Raw genomic sequence first — 13,672 nt, forward strand, 5'->3', positions numbered from 1 at the left:
AAGATAACTCAGTGGAGAAAAGAACAGTCATTTCAATAAATGACTCAAAGACAACCAGATATCCAGAAAAAAAATCATTGAACTTCATCAAAATCAAAAGCATCTGTGCTTTTAAAGGACACCTTTAACAAGGTGAAAATCCACAGAATGGAAGAAAATATTTGCGAATCATATATCCGATGAGAGAATTGTATCCAAGAAGAGAGAAAGAACTCTTACAACTCAACAATAAAAAGACATTCTAAAAATGGACAAAAGATTTGAGAAGATACCTCTCAAAAAGAAAAAAAATAGATACATAAATGGCCAATGATAGCAAAAAAAAGATGTTCAATATCATTAGTCATTAGGGAAATATAAATCGAAATCACAAAAGACCACATCCACTAGGATGGTTATAATCAAAGAGACAGACAATAACAAGTATTGGTGAGGACGCGGAGAAGTTAGAACCCTCATACCTTTCTGGTGGGGTTGTAAAATGGTGCAGCCACTTGCGAAAACAGTTTGGCAGTTTCTCAAGAAAGTTAAAACAGGGTTACCAAGAAATTTCACTCCTGTATACCTAAGAGAAGTTAAAACGTGCCCACATAAAACTTGTACACAAGTGTTCATAACTTTACTCATAACGGTCCACAGTACAAACAATCCAAATGTCCATTGACAGTTGAATGGATAAATACTACGTGATCTATACATGTGTCAACGTAAGTGCATTGAAACCTATAGAAAATTTTATGTTCATTGAAGTTCCTTTGAGCCAAACAGGACATGCCCAGAAGCAAGCTCTCGACAGATTGAGAAAATGCTCCAGAGAATGGCAGTTGGCAGTTCTTTTTATGCATTTGAAATCAAAGGAAGGAACAAAAGGAAAATTACATGAAACCCATTTGGTCGTAGATTAAGGAGTGAGAAAAAGCAAGGCAGGGCAGTCTCTGTGACTAGATGAAAAATAGAATATTCACAGTAAATGCGGATAGTATTCTGGCAACAAGATCATGGAGCCTGGAAAAGAGGCTCACTCTGGCATTTCAAAGGGATGTTAACCTAGAAGCAAAAGAACATGGACAAGGCTTGCTTAAGATAAAGATAAACCTTTTACTAAGGAAGTTATAGGCCTGGGCGTGACTACACACCATGACCTGCCCAATTCAGAATTTATGATCAGGTCACCCTTTGAGGTTACTTTCGGTCCCTGAGCTTGTCAGGTGTGCTTCACAGCCCCATTTTTGTTCACACATGCAATGGAACATTATTCAGCCTTAGAAAAGAAATTCTGATACACGGTACAACATAGATTAACCTTGAAAACATAACTAAATGAAAAAAGACACAAAAGGACAAATACTGTATGATTCCATTTATATGAGGTACCTAGTATCAAATTCATAGAGACAGTAGGATAGTGGTTACGAGGGGCTGGAGGGAGGGGAAACATGAAAATCTGGAGGTGGACAATGGAGACATTTTCACAAAAATGTGAATGTACTTAATGCCACTGAATTGCACACTTCAAAATAGTTAAAATGGTAAATTTCTATTTTTACTGCACTATAAAAAAAAGGAACGAAGTACTGATACAAGCTAAAACATGGATGAACCTTGAAAAAACGATGCTAAGCGAAGGAAGCCAGTCACAAAAGACCACATATTGCATGATTCCATATGTGTGAAATGTCCGGAATAGGCAAATCCACAGAGACAGGAAGTTGGACTAGTAGTGGCTACCAGGGTCCGGGGGTGGAAGGAGGGGGATGTAGAGAGATTGCTGGTATGGGGTTTCTTTTTAGGATACTGAAAAATTTCTAGAATTAAATAGTGATTGTGGCAAAACCTAGTAAATATGCTACAACAGAATTTTATGGTATGCGAATTATATCTCAGTAAAGTTGATATAAAAAATTTAGTGGCTTAAAACAAGAATAATTGATTTCCGCACTGTTTTGGTTAGGGCTGAGCAGAGATAGGTCATCTCTCCTCCACGTGGTGTTTGCAGGGGTCACTCGTGCAGCTTCATTTCATTGAGTCAGCTGGAATTAGAACAGCTGCTGCGACTTAACTCACGTCACCACCACCTCAGCTGGCAGCCTCTCTCGCCCCATGTGGTGCTTCATTTACAGCTCTAGGTCAAGCTTCTTTACATGGCTGGATCCCAAGAGGCTGTAAGCTGTAGGCTTAAGTCCTGAGCTAGAAAACCCCAGTATATGATTTGTATCACATTCTGTTGGTCACAGCAAGTCACCAGACTGGCGTGGTCAAGAGAGCACATAGATTACACCTCGACGAAAGGAGTGGCATGGATGCACACGATTGGGAGGAATTGTTGGCAGACAGCTTTGGGAAAAATCTCCTACAGAGACCATTTCAAGGTGAAATTATAGGACCTTTGCCTCCAACAATAAGCAGAACTTAGTAAGTAATGTGGGAAACCCTAACCCTACAAAACACCTAGTAACTTCTCACATAACCAACCACCTTCCTTTCATAGCTGTGCACCCACGAAAATTAAGAATGTCTCCAGATACAAAAATGAAGAATCTAGATACTGGAATGTTAAGCTAGCCATGAAGCTATAGCTACCCTAAAGGTATTTGTTGATCACAAGGACCTAAATACTGGATTTCAAAGACTGAAATGAGGACAAGCGACATGGCTATCAGCCTACATGGGGCGGAGTATTGGAACTTAGGTCCATGCATCAAATTCCCTTACTAGTGTCTCTTGGGATTACGTACCAAATAAACTACTTGTGCCTGAATCCTTGTCCCAAGGTCTGTTTCTGGGGGAACCCACTCTAAAACAGTTGGTACCAGAAGGGCCTTAAGACATCCTCAAAATTTGATTCTGGAATCAGAAGACTCACCAGCCAGATGGCAACAGAGACCCAGGAGCTGATAGTAAGTGGGGGTGGAGTGGTGAATTAAGGATGGCTACAAATTATTTGATATTCTTCCCTTCAAGATGTGGGTCTGTGTCCCTTCTGAATCTGAGTGGCCCCTGTTACTGCTTTGACCAGCTATGATTCACCCAGCTTCTGGGCCCAGACTTTGAAAGATTGGTAGTTTCCTCACTTTCTGCCCCTGGAGACTCTGTGGGGGCCTTGAGCCACCACGTAAGAAGACTGACTACTGAGAATACACAGTGAGAAAGCCATGGGTAGGTGCTCTAGCTGACGGTCCAACATGAGCCTAGTCTTCCTGCCATCCCGCTAAGGTGCCAGCCTTGTGAATGAAATTGACTTGGACCCATCAGTCCAGCCCAGCCGAATACCACCCGAGTGATCTTGAGCAATACCATGCGGAGCAAAGGAATCACCTAGCCAAGCCCTGCTCAAACTCCTAACACAAAATCCTGAGATATAATAAAATGGTGATTGTTTTAAGCAGTTGAGTTCTGGGGCAATTCCACAGCAACAGCTGGCCGGAACGCATGATGGTAACACCTGTGCTGTGTCATCGCAATTCTAAGACTCAGCTCTTCTGCACTACAACCGGGCACAGTAGGGAAGGGGGAGCGTTGCAAATGACACCGTCCCTCTACCTGCTCAGAAACCAGAAAGCAATAATCCTGGATTTCTTTTTCTCTCACCCTGCATATCCAACGTGTCAGCAAATTCTACAGGCATTCTTCAAAACAGCGGACCGCCTCTCATCACTTCCACTGCCATTTCCCTGGTGACTAAGTCGTCATCTTTCCTTTAGATTAGCGCGGTGGTGTCTTAAACGATCTTAGAGCTGTCCTTGCCCTCCTGCAGTCTAACTGCAATGTAACAGCCAAGGTGACTGTTTACACATCACTCCTTTCTGCTCAAAATCCCACAGTGGCCCCCGTCACACGCAGGCAGAGTATCAAAGTGCTTCGGGTAGTACCGGATCCTAAGGGATCCGTCAGGCCTCTGGCCCCTCAGATTTTTCCTCTGGTCACTGTGTTCCTGCCACGCTGGTCTCATTGCTACTTATTTCTCTACCACACCAGGGAGGCTCCAGCCTCAAGGCCTTTGCTCCCGCCTTCCCCTCAGCCCGGAATACTCTTCTCCCAGACACCTGAAAGCCTTGCTCCCTCGCCTCCTTCAAGTATTTATTCAAATGTCACTTAAATGAACCCTTCACCTATTTAATATTGCAACGCCTCCCCTCACCACACTCTCCCTCCTCAATTTTTCTCTTTAGCACCAATGCGTATGTTTTATATTTTGCTTCTTTGCGTGTTCATTGTTTCTTTCCCTCGTTAGAATGTAAACTCCAGGCAGGCTCGATTTTATTTCACCTCTGTGTCTCTAGGCTTAGGACAGTGCCTGGAGCATTCACTGTTATTTGTGGAATGAAGAGTAGAGTTCACACCCGTGAACGGCACCGTCCACGCCGACATTAACTCGCAAGTTCAGGCGCAGACTTTAGTACGGGTCAACGAAGCTTGGGCCCTGGGGTTACTCGGGCCGGAGAGGCGGGCCCGTAACTCAGAGGGCGGGGCCGCCACGCGGCGCCGTCGTCATGGAAACGCGCCACTCCCGGCTCCCAACTACAACTCCCAGCGGCCCCCGCGGCTTTCCATTCGGCAAGATGGTGGCGCGCAGGAGGAAGCGTGCGGCGCGGGACTCTCAGGAGGGCATTCCGAGCCCGCCGGGCTACTCAGGTGAGGGGCTGGCGGGGCCCGGCACGGCCAGGGTTCGCCGCGGGGCGGCTCGGGGGTCGGTGGTGGCCCCGGAAGGTCGCGAGGCCCCGGGCCTCCCAAGACCCACGCGGCACTCTCCTTTGGCTGCGCTCTCCCGGGACGAGCCCACTTTGGTCTCCCTCGGGTGAACCCGCCTCTGCCCACTCTCCCCCTTGTCCGTCTTCACCATCCCCCGCTCCCCACCGCCTTTCCCTAGGTGAGCACATCTACTGATCGCTTCTTTGCAGTTCCTTAGTTCCGCCTGCAGCAGTTCTCACCTGGGCAATTAACGTGCTTTTCTAATTGGTTCTGCTTCTCTTCTTACCCCGGCCTTCTATTCTCCACCCAGGTGCCAGATGTTCTTTCTAAAGTCAGATTTAAATCAGTTCTTGCTTCACACGCCCACCTATAGCCCGGTACCCACTGAACTCCCTCCGGTGGCTAATGGTAGCACCTAAAACAAAATCTAAACTTCCTACCGTTGCTCTGCATGGCCCCACACGTTCTGGCTGGCGCTGACTTAAAGGTCTGTCTTTTTATTCCTCTGAAGCAACAAGCTTTTCACACCTTCAGGGGTTTTGCACTTGCTGTGCCCTCTTCCTCAGTCCCTGCAACAGCTGCGCCATGACGGTTGCACAGCTTTGTGTCATTTGGGTCTTAGCTTTAACGTTACTTCCTCAGAAGCCATTGGGCTGGTTCGCTTTTTGCCCTCCACCCCCCACTACTTCTCCCTGTCTGTTTCTCTCCTGCTTGATGCAGCCTTGTTACTACCTGCTTGTTCATTGTTTTCCTCCATTACCATGTGAGCTTCCTGAATGCGGGAACTGCAGCTCTAGTCCCACGGTGCCCTGAAAAGTTGGTGAGAAAAACGCAAAACAGTCCCTGGTTTTATGAAGATGAAAATTTATGGGAATATGAGCGATTATCCAGATAATCACACAAGTATAGACTTAAGACCATGACAGAAATGATGAAGGCACAGAGCAGGTGGATCTAACCTGGCATATGACTCTCCTGAGGAAGTGAAGTTAAAACCTGAAGCTAAAACTTAAAGAACAGGTGGAAGGAAGAGGGGTGATGTTTAGGTAAAGGGAACAGCATGTGGGAGGCCCTGGCTGACTGGAGGAAGAGAGAGAAGGCCAGAGTGGGTGGTGTGCTGCATCATGGGGGCGCGGATGGTGTGTGAAGAAGCCACAGGGGTGGTCAGGGCGGCAGGGCCTCCAGCCATGGTGAGGATCTTGATGTTTATGCCCAGAGCAGCAGGGTTTGAACTTTCCTCTTGTTTCGCTCCCCACCCATAATAATTGCCCGGTTATGATTTGTCTCCCCCACCAGCGTGGAGGCTCCTCCCTGGCACAGTTTTTGTTCATTCACTGTCAGAGACCGCATGGCACCCTGCACAGGCCTTGGCAGGGGAAGGGCTCAATGAATGATGGGTAGCTGGGTGGAGAGGGATATGGGACTAGAAAGGGGCAGCCTGAACCTGACTTCCATGTCGTCCCTCCCTGCCCCATTTTCCTTCCAGCCGTTCCGATCAAGTTCTCTGAAAAGCAGCAGGCTTCTCATTACCTCTATATGAGAGAGCACAGAGTTCGAGAAGGCACCAACTCTTCCTGGCCTCAGAAGCGGACTCTCTTTGTCCTCAATGTGCCCCCATACTGCACAACGGTGAGTTGGTATCTGAGAGGGATACTGTAGGCTCCGGTGGGACTCTAGGCTGAGCTGGGCTCTCGCTGGCCCCCACCAAGTCCTTAATGGTGAGATGGAAGCAGCTAACTGAAGCCCCAAGGTAGATATCCAGAAGGCTGGCTCCCTCTCATGACAGGAAATTGGCTTTTTAAAGAAATGTTTTTAAAACTGTCATTCTCGGGAACCCAAAGCTTTTTATTATTACCCAGAATTGTTTGAATTGCATGTTGTCTTTCTCTGATTATAAAAGTGATGCATGTTCAAAGTAAAAATTAGGAAAAGTATAAGAAACTAAAATTACTTCTAAATCTATACTCCAGACATGTCAGCTTTTTTTCAAAAAACTGTGAAATTTAGTATTATGTAAATATACAGAAGAGAAACTAAGGAAATTGCTGGACTTTAGATGATTTTTTTTCCAAAAATATATCAATTTCTAAAAGATTACAGTTAGAGAAGGAACCATTAAGAAGCGAGGGTGTCATTTTTAACCCTTACTGAAGAATAGTGTATGTACGCAGAAGGCCCTGGGTCAGACGTGTTCAGTTCGTAGTGTTTCACAAACCAAACATACCCATGTGACCACCCACATCGAGAAGCAGCATCCCCCAGATATCTCCTTGTGCCCCTCATCCCACCAAGGCAAACCATCCTCCTGATCCTAACAGCATAGATTTAAAAATCAGATAACACCACAGATATCCCCAGCTATGCTTGTAATAATTTAAAAAGGAAGTTTAGAGCCTAATCTTACTTTCGGGATCTTTAACTCAGAGATAGGAAAAGACTGGTCTTTTAGCAAATGCCTTTCAGAGTGAGAAATCCCTTTTAGATTGGTGAGAACACCAGGCATATCCTGGGCATACACTTCCAGCAGTGACCTGCCACAAAGCCAGAAAGCTTATGCCTCGTACTCCATCCCTTCCCAAGTCCCCTGGCCAGTAGAGGTGTGGCTTTTTACCCACAGTTTTTAACATGAAAGTTAACAAGTCTGTTGTCTCACCTGGGAAGGCAGGATTCTGACCTCGATGTTGAGCTGGGTGTGGCTTTCCCAGGCGACACCCTGTGTGCCCCAGGTTGGGCACAGACCGGGGCTCCCAGACCTCCGGGGGTGGAGGGAGATTCTGGGAACGCTTCTCACACTGCTTCCTCGGCCTCCTCAGGAGTGCCTGTCCCGCCTCCTGTCCCCCTGCGGCCCTGTGCAGTCAGTGGAGTTACAGGAGAAGCCGGACCTCACCGAGAGCCCAAAGGAGCCAAAGTCGAAGTTTTTTCACCTCAGGCCCGTTCCGGTGAGGCTCTCAGTACTGGGGTCTGCTGGAACGGGGGCGTGGGGTGGGGCTAGGGCCGTGTCCCCAGTGTCTGAGGGGAAGGTGGTGTAAGGTGGCAGCGGGAGAGCCTTCCCTGGGGCCCTAGGCCAGTCCTGGCTGTGTGGGGTCCAGGAGGGTGTCCGGTGATCAGAGCCTCCACTCCTGGGCTTACCACATTCTTTGGCTTCCTGCTGGCTCTTTCCATTATCCTGGGCGAGGTCTCTCTGCCTGCTGCCCTGGGGGCCTCCTGAGTTCCCAGTCTGCTTCCCTCAGCCTCAGTGGCCCCAGTGTCATGTCCCCCTGTCCCCTGTGGCCACACCTCCTCCTGGTATAGTGGAGTTTGAAATAGTGTGCATTCCATGTGTCCATCCACTCCTGGCCTAGGGTGAGTACGCTGTCACCGAGTCCCTTGCATAATGGGAAGAAAGGCCCCTGGGGAGGAAATGGGAACAGGTCACCTCTAGCGGAAGTTGGATGACTAGGATCTCGGCCGTTCTCCCCCTGGGTTACAGACAGCCTTCCAGTTTATCTTCACGGTTCAGGGACCCAGCACGTCCTCCCTGGTCCAGTGACAAGCCAGGCTGAGGGTGGGTGGGAGCCCTCGTGCCAGGCGTGGGTGGCTGGAAGGACAGGAAGGCTCCCAGCCCTGACATCTCTTTTTCCCACCAGGGGTTCCAGGTAGCTTATGTGGTGTTCCAGAAGCCAAATGGGGTGTCGGCCGCCTTAGCCCTGAAGGGCCCTTTGCTGGTCTCGACTGAGAGTCATCCCGTGAAGAGCGGCGTTCACAGTCAGTACTGTGGGTGCCAGCTGCCTCCTTCTTGGGCCCTGGGGTGGCAGGGGAAGCTCGGGGCGTAGCATCCGCCACGTTCACCTGCCCTGAGAGCAGCACGTGGAGACCTGAGCCTGGCACTCGGGGTGGCAGGTTCTAACCACCAGTAGAGTCTTCCTTATCTCCTGAACCCTGGGCCACAGTCTCCATGCCCGCGGCCCGTCTAAGATGATCCCAGCTGGCCTGGCGGGGCCTGGGGTGGGGCCCCAAGTGTCGGGTCTGAGGACGTCATTTCCCCCAGAGTGGCTGAGCGACTACGCGGACTCTGTGCTGGACCCCGAGGCCCTGAGAGTTGAAGTGGACACATTCATGGAGGTGTATGACAGGAAGATCGCGGAGGTAGGGCTTCCACAGGGCTGGCTGTCCATCACCTGTGTGGCCACAGGGACCGTATTGCCACAGGCGTCGTGTGGCTCCCAAGGGGGAGGGTCAGTGGCAGCCTATCCAGGCTCCCTTTTCCCCTGCCGAGTCCCGGGCCACTTAACTAGGTGGCGTCCAGTCTCTAGGTGATCTGTAGGGAGGGACGGTCTGAGGGCGGAGGAGGGCGCAGCACGGGCACATCTGCGCCACCTCCCAGCTCCTGCACCCGCGTGTGCTGGGCGCGACGGAGCAGCAGCTGCCGTTGGGCACCCAGGGCGGTTCTGGGTGCGGGGTGGGGGGAGAACCAGGAAAGGAGGGAGGTGAGAGGTGCTCCTGAGGCTGCAGGGCCCGTCCTAGGCACCTGCCCATCAGAGGGTCGTGTTCCCTGCAGGAGGAGGCCAAGGCCAAGGAGGAGGAAGGGGTCCCCGACGAGGAGGGCTGGGTGAAGGTGACCCGCCGCAGCCGGCGGCCCGTGCTCCCCCGGACGGAGGCAGCCAGCCTGCGGGTGCTGGAGAGGGAGAAGCGGAAGCGCGCCCGCAAGGAGCTGCTCAATTTCTATGCCTGGCAGCACCGCGAGACCAAGATGGAGCGTAAGGGAACGCCCCGACCCCGTCTGCCGGCCCCGCTGCTCTCGGCTCCCAGACCGTGGACAAGGCGCAGATCCCCAGAGGGCGAGCACTGGACCTGGGGACCGGGCTGGGGCATCCTTAGCACAGACTTCCCAACAGGCTCTGGGGTTAGGGTCCCAGCCTGGCAGCACCCTGTGCAGTAGTCCCCCCGTTGCCCCCCAGAGTTTGCCTTGGGGGCCCCTGGGTTACTTAGAGGCTGCAGAGGTACCTGGTATGTAGGACCCAGCACTAGACCCCTGGGCAGTTAGTGCTGGAAACTGTCAGCCTTCTCGCAAGGACCGGGTTGCAGAGGGACCACGCCAGGTGCTTGCCGTGGGCGCAGAGGGGACCGCTGCTGGCTGCGCGCGCGCCTGCACACAGTGGGGCAGGAAGGCCTGTGTGGAGAGGGTCCCGAGGCGGCACCTGATCTGTGGCCGACCCTGGGCAGTGATGACGCTGGGCTCGCTGCCCCGCCGCCTGGTCTCCTGGCAGGATAGCTTCCCTGTGGGCCCAGGAAGGGGGCCGGCCCGGCCCACCCCCCAGCCATGCTGCTGTCTCGCCTGCCTCGCGGCTCCCCACACCGCCCGCCCCTCCTGCGGCACCTCCGCTCCTGCTCTCGACCACTCCGGGTCACCTGACCGGCCTCCCGCAGCCTTCCCTCCACTGGGCTCCAGGCCCCACGTTCCCCTCTGACCCAGTCATCCAGTGACCAGAGCTGCCATCTGAATTCTGTGGCAGTCTGGGGGTGGAGTCCCCTTTCTTCCCAACGTCCTCCCCAGTCTGATTGCTGCGGGGCGGAGGAACTGAGAACGGTGTCTCCAGGGGCTCCTAGCACCCCCAGAGCCTCCTTCCTTTACCTTCAGGAGTGGCAGGGGACAGGGGGGTGATGGTGGTGGCGGGGAGCAAGCGCCTTTTTGCTTTCTCTGTGATGACTCGGGCACGCCGTCTTCTCCGCTTCAGCCTGCCCCCTCTGACGGGGCCTGCAGTCCAGTTTGCTTCTTGCAGCATCCAGACCATTTCCCAAAGCAGATGCGGGGTGGGGGGGGCAGTGCTGAGCTCCCCAGGGGGGCATGGCCACTGAGGGGCGGGGCGCACACTGGTGAGGGGCAGCGGGGCACGGTTCCCACCGGCCATGTCTGATCCTGGCCCTGTCCTCTTCCCCCCGCACCCCAGATCTGGCACAGCTGCGCAAGAAGTTCGAGGAGGACAAGCAAAGGATAGAACTGATGCGGGCCCAACGCAAGTTCCGTCCCTACTGAGCCAGCACGGAGAGGGTGGTGCTGGTGCTGGTGCGTGGCCAGTGAGGACATGAGGACCTGGGGTGCCCACCGGACTGCCCAGGCCGAGCGGCTGCCCCAGGAAACAGCCGCAGAGATCTGAGCCCACACGGGCCAGGCTGAAGGACAGTGTCACCCCTTGGTCCTTGTGCTTCAGCAGTCCTGGGCCCAGTCCTGGTGAGGCCTGCCCAGCATGAGGACTTGGTCTTCAGGAAGCCATCAGCCCAGAAAGTTCTCCCGCTCCTGGTCTCTGCTCCCAGCCTGTCTCCAGATCCTCTCAGAGATACGCGTCTGCTTTATTTTCCCTTTTCTCTCAGTGGGAAGCTTCAAAAGCCGTGAGACTCTAAGAACAATTTCTTTTTCATCCAGTTGGGTAGCAGGAAAAAGCTGTAAAAGCTACAGGCCGGGCCGGCCTGTCCCAGCCCCTCCTTCCTGCGGCTGCTACAGCTCCCTGTAGGTGAGCAGCCACGAGAGACAGCCTCCCAAGCCCAGACACAATGTTCCCTGTGAAGTCACGAATGTTGGACTCAAAATCTCACCCCCTCACACTCCACTCTGCCAGCCCAAGCTGGTCAAGACCAGTGAGGCCTGTCCCCACCACGCCTGGCCTGGCTGGGGGGCGCTTGGGGGCAGGTTGTCCAGGTGGACAGTGGTGAGCATGAGGTCTCAGTAGCCCCAGGCCCAGGGCTACAGCTGGACTGAGACCCTCTCCTTGCTCTAAGAAGTTGCCATTGATACTGGCCACGCGACAGGGTGGGTTCACGTGGACGTAGTGATTGCCGGGACTTCCATAAGCAAACCGCTGGAGAAGGGAGAGCACGCATAGTGAGGTGCGGCTCAGAGCGGTGGCTCTGGGACCCTCTGTCCCAGCTCTGAGGGGTGTGCCACCTCCCAGAGTTCAGACGTGTTCCCCACAGTAAGCTGCGGGGCAGCAGCTGACCCAGAGCTCCGAGAGCCCGTCTTCACCATGCCCAGTGGGTGAGTCAGGCCCTGGCTGTAAGCCAGTGACAAAGGCCCGATTACCCAAACCCTGGGGTTCTGGCCCATTCTGTGCTGTGAACTTGTCCAGTTAGGCTGGGGAGAGGCCAGTGGTTGGGGTGCTGCCGGTTCTGATAATTATATGAGGTCCACTTGGGAACAGAATGAGCCGCTTGGCAAGCTCGCTCCTGCCTGGGAGAACAGCTGACAAGAAGGGAAGATGCACCTGCTGGCCACCCTGCCACACAAGCTCCTTTCTGTGGGACGCCAGGATGTCCGCAGAGGCCCCAGAGTCAGGTGTTTGTGCCACATGATCATAAAATGCCAGGTGTTCCCCAGGACGAAGTTACAGCATAAGGCCCAGCCCTACCTGCAGCCAGCACCCACTGAGGGGCCTGGTCATCGGTTCCCATTTGGGACCGTAGAGAATTGTGAAATGGTCTCTGGCTGAGTTGGGCTTGACCAGGTGGTTATGTAAAGACAATAAAATGGAATTTGCTAGTGAACGGTCCATCCCTGTGCTGATTTACATGTGACCCCAGGTCTCTGGAGACTGTGACCACAGGGGCATGGGGTCAGGTAGCTGTTAAACCTGGGGCTAAACCAGACCAGGATTCAGGTGCAGCGGAGCCCAGAGTGGCCTGACTGCCCCCGCACCCCCTTCTCCCAGCCACCCTGAGCTCCCACACCTACCTCCTTTAAGACATTTCATCTCGTAAGATGGGAAAGAGTAGACCTTCCTGTCAGAATCTCCTCGCATCGTAATCTCTTTGGATTGCTCTGGAAAACGAGAAAAAACTAGGGTTTCTCTCAGGTCGGTTTCCATGCAGTGCCCTCCGCCCTGGCCTGGGTGACCCTCTGATTTGCCCTCAGCTGGGTCCCACTGAGCTCAGATTTAATTCGAGATTCCGCCGTTTGGTACCCGCCGGGGCGCGGGCTTGGCGGAGACCAGCTCACAGTTGCTGCCTGACGGCCGCTTGGTGGCAGAGCCCAGATCCGAACAGCTCCTGAGGCCATGCCTTTTTTTTTTTGACAGCTTCGCTGAGATAATTTTCACCCATTTTAGGAATGTAATTCCATGGGTGGTTTTAAGTATATTCAGTTGTGCAACCATCACCACAGTTAATTTCAAAACGTTTTCATCACCCAAAAAAAAAAAAATCTTGAATCTGTTTTCTGTCTCACACACACAGCTCCCAGTCTAACACCACCACCAATCGCCTGTCTAGGTTCCTGTTCGGATTTGCACGGGATGGAGTCATGCAGCGTGTGGCCTTTGTGTCTGGCTTCTTTAACTCAGTGTGATATGTTCCAAGTTCATCTGTGTGATAGCATGCATCAGGGCTTCACCTTTATGGCTGAAAAATAGTCCATCGTTTGGCTAGACCGCATGTGGCTTGTTTGTCCATGATGGACATTTGGGCTGCCATAAGTCGTCACTGTGTTTGGTGGACGTGTGTTGGGTATACACCTAGGAGGGATGTGCCGTGTGAGAAGGTCATATGGTAACGATGGCTTGAGAAACTGCCAGGCTGTTTTCCAAAGTGGCTACACCACTTCCCAGTCCCAGCAGCAGTGTATGCGAGTCCTGGTTTTGCCCATCCTTGCTGACACTGTTACCGCTTTCAGAGTCTGGCCATCCTAGCGAGTGTGTAGTGTTTCTCATTGTGGTTCATATGCGCACATCTTGAGTCTATGCTTTCTAAACCTTGTGCTCAGGGATACAGATGTGTCCCCAGGAGGCAGTTCCTGCCCTGGGGGTACCACGGTGCAGGATGGCTGCAGTGGAGTGGGGAGTGACATCTAAGCCACACTAAAGGATGTCCTCTGCTGTGGGACCCAAAGGAGGAATTGCTTATGGCTGGGTGCTGGGGTGGGGGAGGAGCAGCATAGGCCTAGGGATGTGAGAGGCTGGGGTGGCTGGAAGACGTGGGGCAAGGGCCAGACTAACGTTTGCCAGTCTCTACCTTACTT

The 13,672-nt window shown here is 52.6% G+C and overlaps 1 protein-coding gene across 1 annotated transcript; it reads left to right on the forward strand.

Moving 5' to 3' along the window:
* The first annotated feature begins 4,500 nt into the window (after positions 1-4,500).
* Positions 4,501-12,204, forward strand: RRP7A (ribosomal RNA processing 7 homolog A). Its single transcript, XM_039863282.1, has 7 exons — positions 4,501-4,632; positions 6,176-6,318; positions 7,503-7,628; positions 8,316-8,433; positions 8,717-8,814; positions 9,227-9,425; positions 10,617-12,204. The coding sequence occupies exons 1-7, from the start codon at positions 4,560-4,562 to the stop codon at positions 10,700-10,702; spliced, it is 843 nt and encodes a 280-aa protein (XP_039719216.1). The 5' UTR covers positions 4,501-4,559; the 3' UTR covers positions 10,703-12,204.
* The last annotated feature ends 1,468 nt before the right edge of the window (positions 12,205-13,672 follow it).

Source organism: Pteropus medius, unplaced genomic scaffold (genome assembly GCF_902729225.1).
Source record: "Pteropus medius unplaced genomic scaffold, Ma_sr-lr_union100, whole genome shotgun sequence".
Taxonomy (NCBI): Eukaryota; Metazoa; Chordata; class Mammalia; order Chiroptera; family Pteropodidae; genus Pteropus; species Pteropus medius.

Bases quoted from the DNA above. Each gene is read 5' to 3' on its own strand.
- RRP7A (XM_039863282.1), top strand. From the start codon at position 4,560: ATGGTGGCGCGCAGGAGGAAGCGTGCGGCGCGGGACTCTCAGGAGGGC. The intron at 4,633-6,175 runs GTGAGGGGCTGG...TTTTCCTTCCAG, and splicing joins GAGCCCGCCGGGCTACTCAG to CCGTTCCGATCAAGTTCTCT. The intron at 8,434-8,716 runs GTCAGTACTGTG...CATTTCCCCCAG, and splicing joins CGTGAAGAGCGGCGTTCACA to AGTGGCTGAGCGACTACGCG.